This window comes from Rattus norvegicus, chromosome 6 (assembly GCF_036323735.1).
Source record: "Rattus norvegicus strain BN/NHsdMcwi chromosome 6, GRCr8, whole genome shotgun sequence".
Lineage (NCBI taxonomy): Eukaryota > Metazoa > Chordata > Mammalia > Rodentia > Muridae > Rattus > Rattus norvegicus.
Window position 1 is genome coordinate 98,673,434 of NC_086024.1, and position 19,044 is coordinate 98,692,477.

Sequence of the window (19,044 nt, forward strand, 5' to 3'; positions counted from 1 at the left end):
TCAAAGTCAACTACCCCTCCCATTTGTTCCCTTGGCCACCTTCTAGGAGCTTGTCTGATTCTGCCCTCTAAAGTAGAGGGAATTCACTTGTATTCCTGCTGACCTTTGGTTCTCTCATTTATGTGATGGTCCATCCCATACCAGAATACTAAACTCAACACAAATAGGAATGAGGAAACTATTCATTGTTGGAATTTTCTGATGCTACCTTTGCAGATCATTGAAATATTAATGAGATCTAGTTTCTTTGAACATTTTCCTCTACTGCTATGGTGGTGGGAAGAACTAGTAACATTGAGGTGAAATAAGCAAATTCTCTTGTTCATAGATCAGATGTTCCAGGGAGATCAGCAAGAAATGGATTGGATAGTGATGAATGGACTTGGAGAACTTGCAAAAACTGAGAAAATGATGGAGACATTAAAACTGACCCAAAACAAAGAATAGAGGCCCAAGAGGTTAAGGGACTTAGTCACATAGCAGCTAACACGAGCAAGCATTATAAGGACCTCTCCATGCCCGTTATTCTGCAACTCCAAGCTGGGGGCCTCCAGTTTAGCCTGCTTTGACTCAAATACGGACTTACCCTTCATCTGTAGTTACCACTGTTGGACTTCTGTCTGACTCACTCTTTTCCTTTCCTCTCCCCTACTTCCTATTCTCTTATCTCTTCCACTCTATTCTTTCTTCCTTTCTCTTCTAAGACAGGGTCCCAAGGAACAGTAATTCTTCCACATTGTAGGAGTGCTGTTGATAAGGTAAAACACAAGAATGATTGTGTAGCACATAAAAGGAGCCCCTAGTTTGATTTAAGGGTAAAGGAAGGATGTTCTGAAAAGATACAATATCTGGAAAGAAACCTCAAGACATTTTTAACTAGTCTAGATGGGAGGCTGGTATGAATAGTCAGCCATAGGGAATGGTGTACAAGCGTGTATGTGTATGCTCTGGCTTGTGACAATACTGAGTTTTCACAAAATGCTCAATATTTAACAAGCATTTGCACTTACCATTAAACCAGCCTTGTTTTATGTAATAGGAAGACATTAGTTAACAAAAGATAGGATAGGTTTATTTTGATAGATGTTCTAAAGGAGAAGATGGGATGCAGATGAGAGTTAGTCCAGGGTGGATGATCAGGGAGCTTTCAGAATGCAAGGACAGTCAGTCTGAGACCCAACTGGGGAGGAGCCAGCATTATGAAAGTCCCTGAGAGGCAGAAGGAATATGAAAGGCAAAGAACACAAAATTATGAGCAATAGCTAGAAAGACTAAGAGACTACAAGTGTGCTGGTGGGAAAATGCTCAGGAAATTTATTCTTAAATGGTGTCTCATTAACATGACTCTGATCGGAAAGACCAAAGAACAAGAAAGACAATGTAGTTCGCTGTTGGTAGGAAGGTTGGCTTGTGAAGCTATTGGAGCAGACAGTCTGGAGGGCCTTACAGAAATTCTAGGTGGAGCTTCTGTATGACCTAGCAGTCTCTCTTCTGAAAACACACTCACAGGAGGTCAAAGCCACCCTCTCTTATAAAGATATCCATGCCTCATGTTCATTACAGTGCATGATGTGGAAACCACGGTGAGAGGGGGCTAAAGGATATGTGTGCAAGTATGTGTGTGTATTCACGTGTGAAAAGTCTATTATTTAGCCCTAGGGTGGACTGGATTTCCCATTTGGCACAAAGTGGATGGACACCTTATCACAGCAAGTGAGATAAGATAGATACAAGAAAAATGTTACATGATTCCACTTATATAGAAAATTATAAAAGGAGTTCAGATTATAAAATCAGAAATAATCAAGCTTTCTAGAGTTGGGTAGGGGAGGGAATGAAGAGATGTAGCTCAAAGGATATGACGTAGCAGATATGAAGGTCAAACATTTATATTGCTAAAAACAGTCTCAGTTTCTAGTTAATGTTACATTGGATATTTTTATTAAATATGTAGATCGTAGCCTCTCTTGTCACATATTAAACAGGTAGGGATTTGGGAAGATCAGTTTTTCTCGCTACAGTAACTCTTTCCTCCACAATAGCATAAAACTCAAAAATACCCAATGATACACATGCAAATGTATGTGCACACACACATACATGCATTCATGCACACACATACACATTTGTTCATATATATGGTGCAGTTGCTCATGTGCCTGCCTGTGCATGCCCATGTGGAGGCCTGAGGTTGATATCAGGTATCTTTATTACTCTCTGCCTTATTATTGTTTTTAAAGCAGCCCCTTTTACTGAGCTTGACGCATTGGCTAGACTGAGTGTCTTGAGAGCTCCAGGCATCTGCCTGTACCCACCCCAGCAGTTCCGAGGTTATGAGTTCATGCTGGCAGACTCAACTGTTTACATCAGTGCTGGGGATTCAAACTTAGGTCTTCACGCACGCACGGCAAACACATTAGCCATCAAGCAATTTCCCCAGCCCCAGTAAAATGAATTAAAAACAGCAATTCCGAGAGTTATCTGGGTTGCCTTGAGAAACATTTAGAACATTTGTGATTCAAATGAGTAGAATTCTTTACCCACAGTGATCTCTCTTTAAGGCTAGGGAGCCTTTGGAAAATCCTAGCTGCGAATATCTCTCCTCTGAAGTAGGGCTTGACTCTGAGTGTTTTAATAAATTCGACAAGACAAAGTGTACCTTTCCCAAAGAACTGCACATTGGGCAAATGTGCCCATAACAGCCCTGCTTTTCCGGTTACAGTTATATGCACCATCACCAATCAGCAGGGCTGCTGGCTAGCACTTTGTCTCAAGATGGTCATTATGCCAATGATGGGTGTCCTACTGTTTTCTCCTGGGTACTAGCCATCTATCTATAACTACTCCATGTGCTAACCCTTTGGCCCAGATTTCTGTTTAAGAGTGCTTTAAATCCTTTCTATCCAGTTTGAACTTGTTTCATTAGGCTAACCATCCATGCTCTCTCATTCTTTTCCTGGTTTGTCTGTCTCTTTGTTGGATCACGAAGCTTCACAGGAGATTCATGACTCTTGTTTGCTTCCAGCTAACAGCTTTGGGGATGATGAAGAGCCATCCACATCTTCTGAGAGCGATGAAGATGTGACTAAGCAGTTCGAGATCTCGGTGTCCCGATCCCAGAGTTTTCGTACAGGAGTACCTGAGAAGGGAAAGACAACAGAGTTGGAGCAGAAAACAAAATGCAAACATTTCCTGTGTACCCACCAAGAAGACAGCGCTGAAGGGTCTGCATGTGAAGGTATTCATGGCAGCACATTTCTCCCTTACCTAGTCCAGGGCTGGTCAATGGTAAGAATGCAGCCGAATACTGGAGATACCTTAGAGTCCAGAGAAGGATGAGAATAAACTGTGGAACAGGGGAATGTGTCCAGAATAGTTCAGGATCTCTCAGTGCTTCCCAGGATCTTCATGCTGAGAGAGAGAGAGAGAGAGAGAGAGAGAGAGAGAGAGAGAGAGAGAGAGAGAGAGAGAGAGAGAGAGAGAGATTCTGGATCAGGGAAATATAATTGGTAAAAGGCTAGAGAGTGCGTGCTCTACCCAACTTCATCTCTGCTTACAGGATCTAGGCTTTCCAGTCTTCTTCTCTCTCATTGGATGTATAGCAGCCACTTCTCTCATTGGATGTTTGGCAGCCAAACAATGGCGGGAGTGGCGTGGGAGGGTGGGTGGTTGTATCTCAGTACCTCTTTCACGTTGTCAACTCGAGATAGGAAAAGGAGAACCAAGGAACTGACAGACAATAAAAGAGAGATTGTGATTTGGCAATGAGAGCAGGACAAGTAGAAAAAGGACAAAAGCTCAACTAGCCAACAGGACCCTGTTTGCAGGGCAGGAAAAGCACGCTACGCTACTCGTCATGCAGTTAGATGTATTGACACAAGCCACATGACCTACTTCACCAAACCACAACATCAATGGCTGCAGACCCTCCTGCCTTCCCTCCCCCATTCCCTCCTGTTCCCTAGGTTCCACTCTACATTGCTTTCTCTCCACCAAGCAGGCAAATGCGGGCTAATGAAAGTTAATAGTAGTTGATTCCCTGGGAGTCGCTTGTTTAATTCTAAAGCTAATGGCTCCATTTCCCAGAAGCCTCGGCGTCTGGGTTCTGATTTATAGAAATGGCCAAGGCTCTGAGAATGGAGACAGTCACTCTCCATTCCTGGAATCCATGATAACTTATCCTTGTCAGAACTAGTAATTCTGAAATTTTGACAGGTAGTGAGAGAAAAGATGAAATTCCCTCTATTGGACAGGAGACAAAGTCTACCACATTGAATGAATTACTGTAAATTCTGAAGAAAATCCAAAGGATTTTTATAGAAATAGCTGCATGCTCAATTTGAGGTCATCAAAGCTGTGGAAAGATTAATGGTTGCTTTCTTATTTTTTTTCTACCCTCTTTTTTATTCATTGTTATAGCAGCGGAATTATTTAATGATAAAGAATAAATTTTTCTTTATATTTTGCCTCCTTTTCATTTAGCTAATTTATTTTACTTGGATTCAGTTTAATTGTGGACAATGCTTCCTGTTTTAAAAAATGCATTAAAATGTTGGACAGTGATATTAAATGCTCAAAAATCAACTTGAGGTCTTAATTTGAGATGAGCTGCAGGTAGCTATGCTTCCCTTAAGTGAGGTCCGGATGGAGTCCTTATGAAGTCATGGCCAATATATTCCAAACCATGCTTCCCTGACCCAAGGCATCTAATTTAGTGTTGATTCATATTGTTGTTAATGCATTATTTTATTAAATAACTCATCTACTCTTTGAGAATTTCATGCATGTACATGGGTATTTTGATCAAATCCCTCCCATCTCATCTGTTCCAACTACCCCCCTAACTTCATTATCCTCCCCTCAGCCCCCATCCAAACCAACTAAATCCAGTTGATTCCATCAGTGATGCACACGTGACCATGGTGATAAGACCATTCACAGGGGCATAGGCAATCTACCAGTAGCCACAACTTCTGTGACCAATGACTCTCTCATCCACCAGCAGCTATCATCTCCAACAGTTCCTTAACTATCCATGCTCCAGTGCTGAGTTGCTTGATCTTGTGCAGGTCTTGTGCAGGCAACCTCAGATGCTGTGAGTGCCTGAATACAATGGCCGTGTTATGGCCAGATGATGTTGCCCAGCACTCCTCCCTATGTTAGAAGTTCTGCCTCTTGTTTTGCAGTTTCATTGACTTCCTTCTGTCTTTACCTCCCTCCCACTTCCATACAGAGTTCCACTCCCTCCTTTTTCCCTGTTGTATCATCATTTATATCCTGCTACTCCCCCTTACCTTCCTCCCACAGTCTCTCTTGTATTTACCTCCCTTCCTTTCCCCAGCCTCCTTTCCCCCCTTTCCCCATTATATTACCTGTATTCTACTATCCCCCACCTCCCTATTGCTTCCCACTCTCCATATCCTGGCAATGGTCCCAGTTTTCTTTCCTGGTTTTGATAGTTATCACAGGCTATGTGCTCTCATCTGAAGATTTGGAGCTAGGAGCTTCCAGTAAAAGAGAAGTACAATCTTTGTCCTTCTGGGTCTGGGTTACCTTACTCAATGGTATCTTCTCTAGGTCCACCCATATACCTGTAAAGTTCATGATTTAATTTTTCCTGTCACGGAAAGCTTGAGTTCCAGGCAGAATATAAGTCTATCGCAGAACTGTTGACTTGCTAGGCTGCTTTTCTATTGGTTTGTTTTGAATGTAACCTTAAAGCTCAGTAAGAGTAGCTGTTCCTTGTAGGCGTTCCTTGTTGGCACATCTGACTGTAGCAAGGAGGCTACCTGTGGCCCAGGAGAGCCATGGATGTGGCCCAGATGCAAAATAATAAACTCACTTAAAGCATTGTGAGACTTGAAAATTCATAATGCTTTTGTGGACTTTTTGAGTGTGAACTTTATAGATGACAACGATGTCAAAAGGTTGGGTATCCCCACTAAGATGTTTTGTAAACGGCAGCTATCCTCTTATTCATATCATTAAAAACAACTCATATCCCCAGTGTCTCTAGCCAGTTTTGTATGAAATGATGTACCAACCAGAGAAATAGGACTAGGAACACACACGCACACACACATGCATGTACACACATACACATACAGTGTGTGTGTGTGTGTGTGTGTGTGTGTGTGTGTGCGCGCGCTGTATACATACATGTGTGGATTTCTTTGCAAAGAATTAGCTGATTTGATCATTCCGGTAGACACAAAAATCCCCAGCTCTGACCTCTCTGGAACACGCTGTGAAGATGGAGATACAAACTCTCCGGTATAAGCCAGAACTTACATCCATTAGATGCATTTTCTTCTCCTCCCGGGAAGCCTCAGCCGTCTTCCAGCCTGACAACTAATTGTACAGGATTATCTCCTTTGCTTGAAGTCAACTGATTAGGACCCTCAGCCACACCTGCAAAAATAACATCACATTGATTCCTATTAGAATTTGAATAATTGGCACCCATAACCCAGTTAAGCTATCATGCAGGTGGACCGTTATGAATAGTAAGTAGCAATTGTTTTAGATGGGCGATATAGAGTATGAAAGAGAGTAATTAGATAATAGAATTTTCCATTAAAGTGGCTCATAAACTAAACAAGTTGAATACTTTCCCTGACCATATAAATATATTTATATGTAGTTATGACTCTAAGAAGCCAGGATCTATTTCTCTGAAAATAGGCCATTACTTTTACAAATGTGTTTAAGATGATGTGATTCTCTGTCATTGTACAAAAAGGTGGCCCGTTGTTGCAAATTCCTTTTCTTGCTACTTGTACCCCAGACTTGATTTTTCTAATTCATTCCTTGCTTGTCTGTCATGGAGAATGCATTGTTACATTAATATAGTTTTATTTCTTCAGTTATGAATTATGTTTCAAGGCTTGATGTCGCTGTTGAAAGTCCCCACATTACTGATCTAGGTGTTATCTCCATAGGAGTCAAAGTCATGAGACAATTTTATGGGGATAATTTCTTGGCAAAGTTAGATTTTGTACTGAAGTCCTGCTGGGTGCAGCACACATCGATAGATGGCCCACTGTTTAATAGGACACCTCACTGTGCATGTATGTGAAGAATGGGTGTGCTAATTAGAGACTTTGAAGAAAATCCTGCTTTATTGTAGGTTTCTGCATGAGGAGTTTCCTGCATTCTGTTGTTTTCTATGGCTTTAAAAAATTTTGTTTGCCAAGCATCTGAAAGTATGAATGTAACATTTTTTTTGTGGTATCTTGTGAAAGTGTTTGTGAAGAACCTGAACTGAATATTTAAGAATAACACAACAGAAAGAGGAGTTTTTCAGTGACTGGTGTGGTTTTGAAAAATAAAGCCAGAGTCTAAAGCTGTGCTAATATGGCCTACATGGATAATATTTAAAAAATACACACAAGAATGAGTATATGTAAGGTGTATATGAGACTGGGTATAGAGTTTCGTTCTCATGTATACGTGTAGGATGTGTATATATGTACATATGTGTGTGTATGTGTGTGAGTATATGTGTGTGTATTTTATATGTGTGTGTATGTATGTATGTATGTGTGTGTGTCTGTGCATGTCATGTAGGTGCATGTATATATGTGTGAACATGTGTGTGGAGGTCTGGGCCTGATGTTGGGAGTCATCCTTGATCATTCTCTACTTTAGTCATCGAGGCAGGGGCTCTCAACTCAGAGCTTCCTAATATTGTCTAGCCAGCCAGCTGATTTTGGGAATCCCCAGTCTTTGCCACCTGGACACTGAAATTCCAGATAGGTCATCAGCTTCCCAATCTAATATCTATATGGTTTCTTGGCACCAAACTCCAGCATTCATGCTTCTTGGCAAGTGCTTTAGCCCCTGAGCCACTTCCAAGCCACACATTATATATTTTAAGCCTAAAGTGGCTCACTGGTCCTATGTACCCTGGTCACCATGGTTCTTCACTTCTCTCCTGGCGGCTTCAATTATTTGCTCTATGAGTATGCTGGAAGGTTATACAAAGGTTTAGTGAAGATGTAGCTGCAGCTCCAGACTATGTGCGTTTATGCCTTCTGGGAGCCTATGCTGTAGCTGCCCTTCCTAGACTCAGCCGAGGAACTGCTAGGGTTCTTAAAAGTTGAACTAGGGATGTCTCTTGGATGTCCCACTTATTCCTGTCTATGCCTCTCATTTCTGAGAATACTGAGAGGGACTGGAGGCTAAAGAGACGGACATCTTAGCTGGGATGAGCTGAAGTAAGGGCGGGAGCTGTTGCTTGGGAGGAAGTTGCCAGGTTTGCTTTGTCTGCTGACATTGAGTAAACAGGATGAGTGGGGATGAGGGTGTGGGAGAGGAGAGGAAAGAAGAGGCAAAGGAGCGGGGGCAAACAGAGAGAGAAATACTAAGAATTTTATATTGGTAGCAGACATTGGACCTCAATCCTGGAGCTTACAAAGCCAGTGTTTTACTGTCTCAGACATTCCCAGCCCTGCTTTAATAATCTTACTTCTTAATGATATAAGGATGGGTATTTCTGTTAAAGGGTTAAAACAAACTCGTTAGAGCAGATAACCCAGAGGGTCTAGGAAGGAAACAGTTATGTGGAGAGGACCTGTTGCTTCATTCACTCTGTGCTCCCTCGTCTTCTACAGAGAGGCATAATGAGCCCTCTGCTCAGAAGGCTTCAGAAAAGGAGAAAAAGGAGAGAATGCAAGAGAAAAGCACTGAGTTAGAAGGGGTCAGGGATATTCAGGAGGTGATGGTCCTTTAAGTGGACAAGACATAAAGGAGAGAAACAGCCAATGAGAACAGAGGTGGAGGGGATGCTGTGGAAACTGGGGTATAGTGAGGTGGAAGAATCAAGTTTGGGCCAGGCCAGTGAGAATCTAACATTTATGGGAAAATCCTGCTGCTGTTCACCCGATAGATACTGTTTAACACCCATAATGATCCCCGGATGGCTTTTAAAACATATTTCTATGTAAAAAGTAAGTGTTCAGAAGATGTGAACGTTGCTCAGGATCATGGCTCACACATCAGAAGTTCTGTGGCTCAAATACAGAAGCTTTTACTTGTATCAGGACTTCAGGTTTTTTTTTTTTTAAGACAGTTTTTCCTCTGTAGCCCAGGCTGGGCTTAAGGGCATAGTCCTTGCCTGCTTTATTGCACATAATGAACTAGTACTCTTTTTGACTATGGGGTAAAGTTTATCCATCATGTGGGTAGTATTGGTTTTGAAGATGTTATTGTTATGAGTTTTTCCCCCTGTGATCTTGATTATTGTGTTTGCAATTGTTCAATTTCTCTAGACCAAAAGGTATGAGCATAAATATAATACATTTGAAATAGTTTTTTTTTTCTAATTACAAATTTAGATTTGGATGGACCCAGCCAACTCAGTTATTCTGAGATTCGGTCTTACGAAGACCGCCCCATTTCCATTCTCTCACAATCTCCCTGTGAGAGCAGGGACACCAGGCACCATGGCCCTTGTCATCTGGGCGCTGGCGTGGTCCGAAACCTCAGTCGTCCTTGTGCAGATGGCATCCTGGAGACAGAGACAGCGTTTATCAGTCGGGGCTTTGAAGATCCCTATGCCACCCACAACTCCTCTATGTGGAGTCCAGAGGCAAGTTGTTTTCTCTTCTTCGTCTTAGTACCATGCACTCCTTTGTCTCCTCTGCTTCCCTTACCTGATTTCTCCAGAAAGGAGGTCTGTAAACAACAAAACAACAACAACAATAACAACAACAACAACACACACACATGCACAAACCCTATCGCTAGCAGGGATATTCTCATACAGAAGGATTTCTAGACCTTTGGAGAGCTTGATTGCTTTCCTTCCTGCAAAAGTGAATTCTATTTTATTTCACCACAAATCTTGCACTATGGTTGCTAAAATAAGAGTTATTGGGGGATTTAACTAAAGTGAAGGCATGATGAGGGTTCGTAGGTGTCAGCTTTGAATTGAGATAAAGGTGTGTAAGACAGCACCTAGAGTAACAATATTCTGGTCATTGGTGCTGCTGTTTGTAACAAACACTTGATGGAAGATGCAGCTTATGACTCAGTCTTCCAGTTAAAGCTTATGGATGATGACGACGGCAGCCATGATGGAGAGGGACACCCACTACTAAAGTCTAGGGTTTTACAAGCATTGCTTTATCTCGCAGGCATTTCTCATTGTTCTTTGTGAGCTCCACTCCTTCTATAAGGGCTGCCCCAACAGTAAGAGGTGTTAACTGGACATCAACTTAGTTGAAATTGCTAGTAAACATTCGATATTTATATGACTTCAATATAACGCCGTAGGATAGAACTAGAGAATGAGTTGATTACGACAACAGAGGAAATAAGTGGGGTGAATCTCTTCAGAGGGACCCAGAGGGGGCACAAGCTAAATGTTTGAAGAAATGCAAGGGAAAAACTGTAGAAATTTACATTCCAAAGCCTCGTTGTTCTCAAGTTAGTGGGGGGTGTAGGGCATGCATATGAAACCTTATGCACACATGGTTTCATGTATGTGCTGGTGCCTCTGGGATGGTGTTTTTGCTGAGAACCAGAGATGGACTCAGATACCTGGTTTATGGTTTCTTAGTCAGTCCTTCCCACACAGCTATCCAACGTTCACCAGTTTTGTTAAAAAGGAGAGAGAGAGAGAGAGAGAGAGAGAGAGAGAGAGAGAGAGAGAGAGAGAATGAATACAGGTCTGCATCGCCATGGTGTCAGTGCTCAGAGGCAAACCAAATCCCACACAATGTTTAAAAATGTTCCCTTTGTCTCTCTCACTGCAAAAAACCAAAACACAACTATTTACCTGCCTGTTGATAACTCTGTGTCCCTGATAATTGCGCCATTAGGGTTTGGGTTTGCCTTCTCCACGTAACCTCCTATTTCCCTGCCTCCTGGCGCTTTAATAGATGACTTATGCTAAGGGTACTGAATGTTCTCAGACTCCAAAAATACCCAGACAGCTCCATGTGCACCATTCAACCTCCTATCTATTTTGAGACAAAAACTGTAATTTGGTGCTCCTACTGTAGAACTTCAGATCGAGCTCAGGCAGTTCCCGTAACTGCCTGCCCTGCAGGCGTAGCTTGCCTCTTAAGCATTGATTTATTTGTCTCTTAGCTGTGTTAAGAACCTTGTCTTCCCTGGTATATCTGGCATCCAGAACGTATTGTGGATCCATTTACTTTGGGCCACAAGATGACATCAACACTATCTTACTAAAACAGAAAGGCTTTTCAGTTTGACAGAAAATCTTTAAACTTAACGTGGGTTTTGACAGTTTGATGTAAGCATTTCCACCTTAAAGGGGAAAATCAGGACAGGAGAGCTCAAGGAATCATTTATTTTGTATCTGAAGGAAAGGCCTCATGCAGACTGACTACCTGCTATGATCATGGATTTTCCAGTTTACCCTGAGCTGGCAAGGACCATTGACTTTCTCCCGCAGACCTGGGGCTTGGTGGGAAAAACAATGGGAAGGTGGCTGGAAATTTCAAACACACAGAGAGACAGATGTCCCACTTTTCATTTCTGCTTTCCACTGATTAATTGGTTGGCCTTGAGAAGTTAATTAAAATCTGCCAAATGGGGATAAGAAGGAAGAGAGTTTTACCTTGCAGGAAGGTCAAACAGATTAGCAGTATCAACAGTACCTGTTCAAGGAGCCCCTTTGGTGGCCTGGTGATAGGTAACGTGTTGAAATAATTAATTGCTATGAAAATACAAACCTTCACAAACCTCTGTCTCAAATCAACCCAGGTCGATGCTGCAAAGCCCAGTTTTCATGAGCGACAGCTGCGATTGGCCCTTCAGGAGCCCAGCTGCTGCCTAGAGCTGTGCTTGGCCCAGCATTCTCGGAGCAATTGCAGCAACTCTGCCCGGGACTTCCCAGAAGCCTGCGGGTGCATCGAGCACTTACCTGAATAGGTGGCTGATGGACATGTAGGAGGGCCTAATTACCAGCCACTGTGTTTTTTAGCCTTGGCATTGAACTAGATGATAAAGCTATTGACTCCTACCTAATACTAAGAGCAGAGGCCTGAATGGAATGAATTTACAGTACTGCCATCCAACTTCTATCTCTACTGCCTCCCATCTTCCTCACACATGCCCAGTAAGCACAGAAGCATCTACAGTAGAAGTGTTGGCGAAAAGAAGTAGGTCACGTGGTTTAACCCAAAGTTTTTGACTATTTAAGGTCTGCTTTTAGGCTTCTGAGGAAGAACCTTGAATGATCCTGGCCTGGCACATGGACCCTCCTATTGGAAGAGTATTAGTTACATAGCCCATTTTAGCTTTAGTCTCCATTCCTGTGAAATAAAGATGTTAAAAATACTAGATCATTAGGCAGATATAAGTATGACAAAGCACAGGATTTCTTAGTTGGGTTCCCTAGTAAGAGCTGAAGGTGAGGGCTTTTGTTTCCTACTTTGCTAGCAAGCACATTCTCAATGAAGGATGCAGGAACGAGGGAGGGAGGAAGAGAGGTCCTGGATGCGAATCTGACCATGAGTAGGCCACCCCCCCCCAAGTATGACCAATTGCTTTTTCCTGCGGCTCATACTCCAAGAAAGAATAACTTGCTCTGTATTCATCCTGCCAAAGTGAGAAAGCTTATTGCATAGGATATTAACGTGGGCACATTCTGACCTTGCCAAACATGGCGAGAAGCAGAATATTTTCTAAGCTTTGGTATCAGTGGATCCGAGATGAGAAGTGAGCTTCATATTTTATGAGCAGAAGGTAAGAGATTCCTTTAGAGGAAATGAAATAAGGGATAAGGCCAAGGGGATCCAACGTGTCCGAGAGCAGACTTGATATGGTACCCAGCACTAAGAACTACTTAAAAGGTGCTGGCTATTATTCCTTACATCTAGACAAGTCATGTAGATGATCAAAAGCAGGCTAAAATAGATGGGAGTTTTAAGGGGAGACAAGAGCGTAAGAAAAGATTCTGCCTTGGTTTTTCAGTTAGCTGAATTCCTTGGAGACTTGTTTCTAATATTATATATACACTAGTCAGTTGTATTCAGAGGTCTCTATAGCAACCACTTTTATCACTTGAAACTAAGTACCTCTGAATAGAAATGCTCGTGCATGACTGCATGCGCTGGGAAAAGGATAGAAGAAGCTCCCCTTATGTTATAAGAAAGCTGAATTTTCTCGGCAGGCTAATTTGAATCTTAAAAGGGAAGGGCATTTATTAGATGTCTCCTATATGTCAAGCCTTCTACTTTGCACAGAATCCCTATGGAGTGGGTATCATCTTTATTTTACTATTGAAGAAAGATAATGGAAAGTATGAAATAATGCTCCCAGTGTTATCGAGCTTGTAAGGAGTAGCAGACATGGCTTCTGAAGAACATTTGATTCCACAACACCATGCACTTCCCTTATGACTCCGTGGGAAAGTTTCATTGACGAATCCACATATTGAAGTATTTTGTTGTAATTTTGGAGTAATCTCGGAACTAGAGTTCAGTTCCACAGATAATGAATTTGCACTAAGAAAGGGTTCACCATGAGACCATTCTAGTTATAGGTAAGACTCAGGCCTTCAGGGAAAAGTTAAAAATTACATTGACATTATTAGTAATTTCTTGGTGTGGTGGTCATTATAGGAAATGGTGTGCAGTTTAATTTTCCCAGTAAGGGCATCAGACCTTAGTAGCTCTAAGTAAATTGATGGCCAAGGGTGACATCCCGTAAAGAGAGAGGCATGCTTGAAAGGGACAGCTCCAGACGAATGTTAGGAATAATTAAGGAGTCTGATTGAAGACAGATTTTCATCTTGACTAAAACCTCTCTCTCTTTTCAAAACCAGGCTTTCACATGTATTCCACTGATTCAGCAAATACACACACACATATGTACATGCACATATATGTCATATATGCATATGTAGAGATTAAGACACAAAGGAAACAGCAAAACACTAAAATTGGGAATCTACCTAGAGTGTGGAGATGTTCACTGTGTTGCCTGGCTACATTTCTGTAGCTTTGCAACCCGACCCTCTCAAGCAGGCCTATACCAATGTGCACTTTCCACTTTGGCCAGGGCTCCACACATTAGCCAGTGGTAGACCTATGATTTTATTCCAGGCATTCTGACTGCAGTGGTGCTTTTTGCTAATTGGCTACTGTGAATGATCTCTTTAGGCTTTACTTTGAATGACCTCCTAAGCCTTGGCTTTCTGTAGCCAACATCTCTGGCAGGAAATGCAGAGTTTCTGCCCCAACCCTTGACTTAATGAGAATCCTTGAGTGACTCAGGTGGCTGTTAGGATGGAGAAGCTCAGCCATTAGTCTTTTCTCCCAGGAAATTTGGGACTTTTGCCTGTAGGAAAGTTCTGATTTAGTGGACAACAGGTCCAGGCTCAGCAATTACTCCTTGGGACTCAAAAGTTGCCCGTTGGCATTTACATAGTTGATAGTTGGCTTAATTAGGGACTTCGTGTTGATTTCAATCATAGTGGGCAATTGTACTTTGCACGAGGTAGTACATATTACTGCATTTTCAAAGATGCAGGTGCTTCATTTATTCACTTAGAAAAATTCTCAAAAGCTTACCCGGAACCAGACACTGTGCCCTCCAAGAACTCAGTCTGTTGGAGAGAACTTTTAAACAGACCTTCCTAACACCGAAGAAGGTCATATGTTGTCAGTCAGGAAGCTTGGGAGCCAAGAAAGCACCAAGGGGCAGCAACCTGTCACTGTGTAATAAGTCACTGTCATTTCCAGTTCTAACCTTTCCCCTCTGCTTGTAACAGGAGCAGGATGGGACCAGTCTGCAGGTACCACCAAGGCTTCCGGAGCCTATCTCAAAATGTGGGGACCTCGATGTCATCTTTGAATATAGAGCTGTAACCCAGAAGCTTACCGTGACCATTGTGAGAGCACAGGGTCTCCCAGATAAGGACCGAAGTGGTGTCAACTCCTGGCAAGTTCACATAGTGCTACTGCCCAGTAAGAAACAGAGGGGTAAGACGAATATACAGAGAGGGCCCAACCCTGTCTTCAAGGAAAAGGTCACCTTCACCAAGCTGGAGCCCAGAGATGTGGCTGCCTGTGCTGTCCGCTTCCGCCTGTATGCTGCCCGGAAGATGACCCGAGAGAGAATGATGGGAGAGAAGCTGTTCTGTCTTAGCCACTTGCACCCAGAAGGGGAAATGAAAGTGACTCTAGTTCTGGAGCCCAGAAGTAATCTGAGCGTGAGTAGATTAAACGGTGCTGCTAATGATGCGGTGTGTTCAAAGACCTGGGATTGTCAGCCCTTGATTTACAACATTCGGCTTGTGAATCCATAGACGTTAATTCAATTTTCCATTTGGCTCTCCTCATCCTTATAAGCCACGGTTTGCACCTCATGGGCAGTGGGTCTTTCAAGCCCGCCATCCTGATATGTTGATGGATGCGTCTTCCACCCATTTTAGGAAATGACAGTGGCAGTGTGGGGGAGGGGATGGCAAGACCTGGGGAGGTGGCTGGGCTTTTGACTTAGTAGATAAGCATCCAAAGGCCTTCTGTCCCCACCCAGTATGCATTATGATGAGTCTTAGACATGGTACTTCAGTTGTTTTCTTGAAACAAGAATCTCACTACGTAGCCCAGTTTGGCTTAAGCTCATCCTGTAACCCAGGATGCCCTCCAACACACGATCCCCTTGCCTCAGCTTCCCAAGGGCAGGAATTGCAGGTGGGTATTTCTGAACTTTCAGGGTAAGTCTCTTACTTAGTGAGGGTTCAGAAACATCCTGTATTAGCAACCCTGAATGCCTGCCACATCTGAGACCTTCCAGTTTTATGGTTACCTTTTTTTTTTAAACTATGCATCTTACTCCTCTTCCTGGCCCAGGACTTGCAGAGCTTGGAGGTCTAAGAGGTGGCCAGCCTCACCACTGCTGTAGATCATCTATCACGTTAGACAAAGATCTCCTTTTACGAACATATATCAAAAGATCAGACAGCTCCTGGGTTAGTCAACCAATTGGCCATCCATTGGAGATGTAGCCCGTCATGGGCTGTAGAGGCCAAGCAAGCAGACAGCTATTATTCCACAGACTTGTGGAGAGGACTGTTGTTGGTAAAGCTCCAGGGGCTGCAGATTACTGAGAATGACCAAGAGAAGGTTTATTGAGATGACGAAGGAAAAAAAAACCCATCTAGCTCAAGCCATAGAGAGAACTAGACTGGGGACATGTGTGGGCGGATATTCATGCCAAAGGGAGGGCACACACAGCCATGGAGGAGAACAAAGATATATTCCAAAAAGATCCATCCATCTGAAGTTCCAATTCTGCCTGAACATCTTCACACTGGAAATCCTGATTTTTGCCTCTCTGAATCGATGCCACCCGCTGTCTTCCCAGACCTGCTTGCTGGCAAGCTCATCTTTCCGGTCGCTAGCTCCAAAATTGTAGAACTCACCCATGACCTTGCTTTCCCAGCTGAAAGCTGTGAATTCTCTTTAGATAGAAGCAAAACACGGCTCTCTGGTGGGCTGGTGGAATAGTCCCCTGCTGGCGGCCTCTAAGCTTCTGCTGTTTTCTGACACAAGGGTTAGAATGAGCTCAAGAAGGCACAAGCCCATATCTACGTAAATTCTTCCTTTTCATAAAATCATGAAATCATAAAGAACAGAATTCAGAGACGAGTCAAAAAGAGACCCTGTGGTGTGAAGCATAAGAGTGAATGTGGCCACACCCTTTCTTGTCAGTGCCAGCCCTGGGCTCTGTGCTGAGGGCACAGGCCGAATGGGGAGAAAAAGCCAGCCTGAAAAAATGTTAGTGGAGGAAAATATCTCAGTTATCAGCTACTGTTGAGTATGATTGTATACCATATGTACATCTATGTTACAGGGACTAAGTGATGGCTACAGATAAAGAACTTGGTAGTGGGAGGTAACTGTACTTAGAGAGGGACCTCAGTAGAAGTTTCTATAGAAATATAAGGATGTGTGGCCTTTCTCCCAAGGATGCAAATTTTTCATTGGTGGGTTTCTAACTTCTGGGCATCAAAGCCTCTAAGGGCCCTGTTGAGACCACTAGCTATTTTTCTTACAAATCATGGATCCGTGAAAGCTGGGGGGAGGGAGGGCTGGGTAAAAGGATACATTCCCTTGTATATGAGCAGCATTTGATTCATTTTATTGTTTTTGCTCATTGGGGTGTTGGCAAAAGTTTCAGAAAATAATTTCAGATACAGTCAAGAAGGATTTAAGGTAAATTCCATGTGCTGGTGTCCACTAGAAGTAGTAGTGTGTGGGAGGGCTAGAGGGACTGCTGGCATGTTCCCGCCAAGCTGACGATGCCCACTCGGGATCCTCCATGAGAATCTGTGTCTTCCTCTCCTCTGTCCTCTTCTGAATGTGCCCGGAGCATAACGGTGTCACTCAGAAGTGAGTACATGAATAAACATGAGAAAAGGTCTGGGCATTCTCCTCAGCTTACCTGCTGCCTCCCGGGTCACCAAGATCCACAATCTTTGTACCTGATCCTCTATCAACTATCAAATAGTGAAGTGCTCACTTCCTGTATAATCTTTTTTCCACAGGAGGTCAAATTTCCTATGTGAACCATGCTTCTTAGGCAGCAGAACCAGACACTAGGTGTTTTATGTACTGACCAGTGCCTGGTGGTCATTTCTTTTATCTTTGAGACAAAACACCTTCTGTATTGCCTTATTCATCAAGAGCGCAGAAAACAGAGACAAAACTCGGGCCTGAAGTGGGTAGGTTCACAGAAACATTCAGAAACAAATTACACAGGAGGGAATCTTGGCCTATATTAAATGTATTATTCACACTCCATGTATCTTAGAAGGTTTGATTTACACTAGCAATAACATCTTTGTCTGTTTTGTCTTTAGAGAGGAAATATTGAATAGAGTCTACTCTTGGAATAAATATGTCGGCTAGTACCATGGGCCATCTCATACATGGCTGTGCTCCCCAGCACATTGTAATTCACACTGAGTGCCCATTAGGAATCTTTGGCAGTCATTGCGACTGGGTCACAATTTCACCAAACATAATATCAGCTTTCTCTCAAAGAGAGGGATGCGGCATGGGCCAATGAATTCTTTGTGTTCTTCCCCTCCAGAGTGGAGAGTCTCCCCTCAGCCCATCTGTGGTGTCTCACAGTGACAGTGCTTCATCCACACAGTCACTGTCTCATGGAGGAGTGCCAGAGCTACTGGTGGGACTGTCCTACAATGCCACAACAGGGCGATTATCTGTGGAAATGATCAAAGGCAGCCATTTCCGCAACCTCGCTGCTAACCGAGCTCCCGGTGAGTATGTGTCTGCTGCTCTGGGATCTTCCAGAAGCAAGAGAAAGGTTGTGTCTCTTTCATCTTAATTCTTCAATTTTTGTGGTAAAAGATAAACTTGGTATGACTTGGGCACATTTTCATGAGGCAATAGCTCTGGCCTTTTTGTTTTTTTTATGGTTTCTGTTTAATTATAAGAAGGCTTCTAAAGGTATCTAAATATAAATCAACATGTTTTAGAATGAACGGTGTGTTTCAACTACTTAAGGACAAAGGACTGAAGCCTTTTCAGAAATGTAACATCCATAGGGATTGAAATCTGCCAATATTTTACAGGCCTTCCACTGTATGGAGGCAGAACTCTGATTTTGGAGGGAGGCAGAGCTGGGATTGAATTCCAGCTCTGTTATTCCCCACCCAATTTGCTCTGATCTCATGCAACCAATCTCTTCTCTGAACCCTACTGGACCTACCTGGAAACAATACTAACAAATACCTTCCTGATGGGAGTGTTGAGAGATTTAAAAAACTACATTTGCATGAAGGGTATAGTGTAGCGCCTAACATACACACCGAGCACACAGAAATGCTAGTAATTGTGTAACAGTGAAGGGAGTAGATCTGGAACAATGCAAGGCCATCTCCTGGGGTGGGGGGGGAATGACCACCTCTGAGGTCATTGTTAGAATGAAATGCTCAGGACAACTCATTCCCCTCCACCCGCCCATGACTAAAGGTCAAGGTTCAGGAAGAGTTAAATAGCTGCTGCTACCAGTAGCCTCAGTAGCCCTTCAGCC

At 43.0% G+C, this 19,044-nt stretch overlaps 1 protein-coding gene across 6 annotated transcripts in view; it reads left to right on the top strand.

The window, feature by feature from the left end:
- Syt16 (synaptotagmin 16) overlaps window positions 1-19,044 on the top strand; it is a 278,725-nt gene that overhangs the window by 216,852 nt on the left and 42,829 nt on the right. For 5 of the 6 annotated variants that reach the window (XM_063262672.1, XM_039113257.2, XM_063262673.1 and 2 more), the window contains 4 exons: window positions 3,026-3,238; window positions 9,339-9,592; window positions 14,750-15,190; window positions 18,079-18,268. In XM_063262672.1, the coding sequence (XP_063118742.1) occupies window positions 9,578-9,592; window positions 14,750-15,190; window positions 18,079-18,268 (646 nt within the window). In that variant the 5' untranslated portion in view covers window positions 3,026-3,238; window positions 9,339-9,577. Of the gene's footprint in view, window positions 1-3,025; window positions 3,239-9,312; window positions 9,593-14,749; window positions 15,191-18,078; window positions 18,269-19,044 lie in introns of those variants that run through there. The other variant, XM_063262674.1, reaches the window with a different exon arrangement.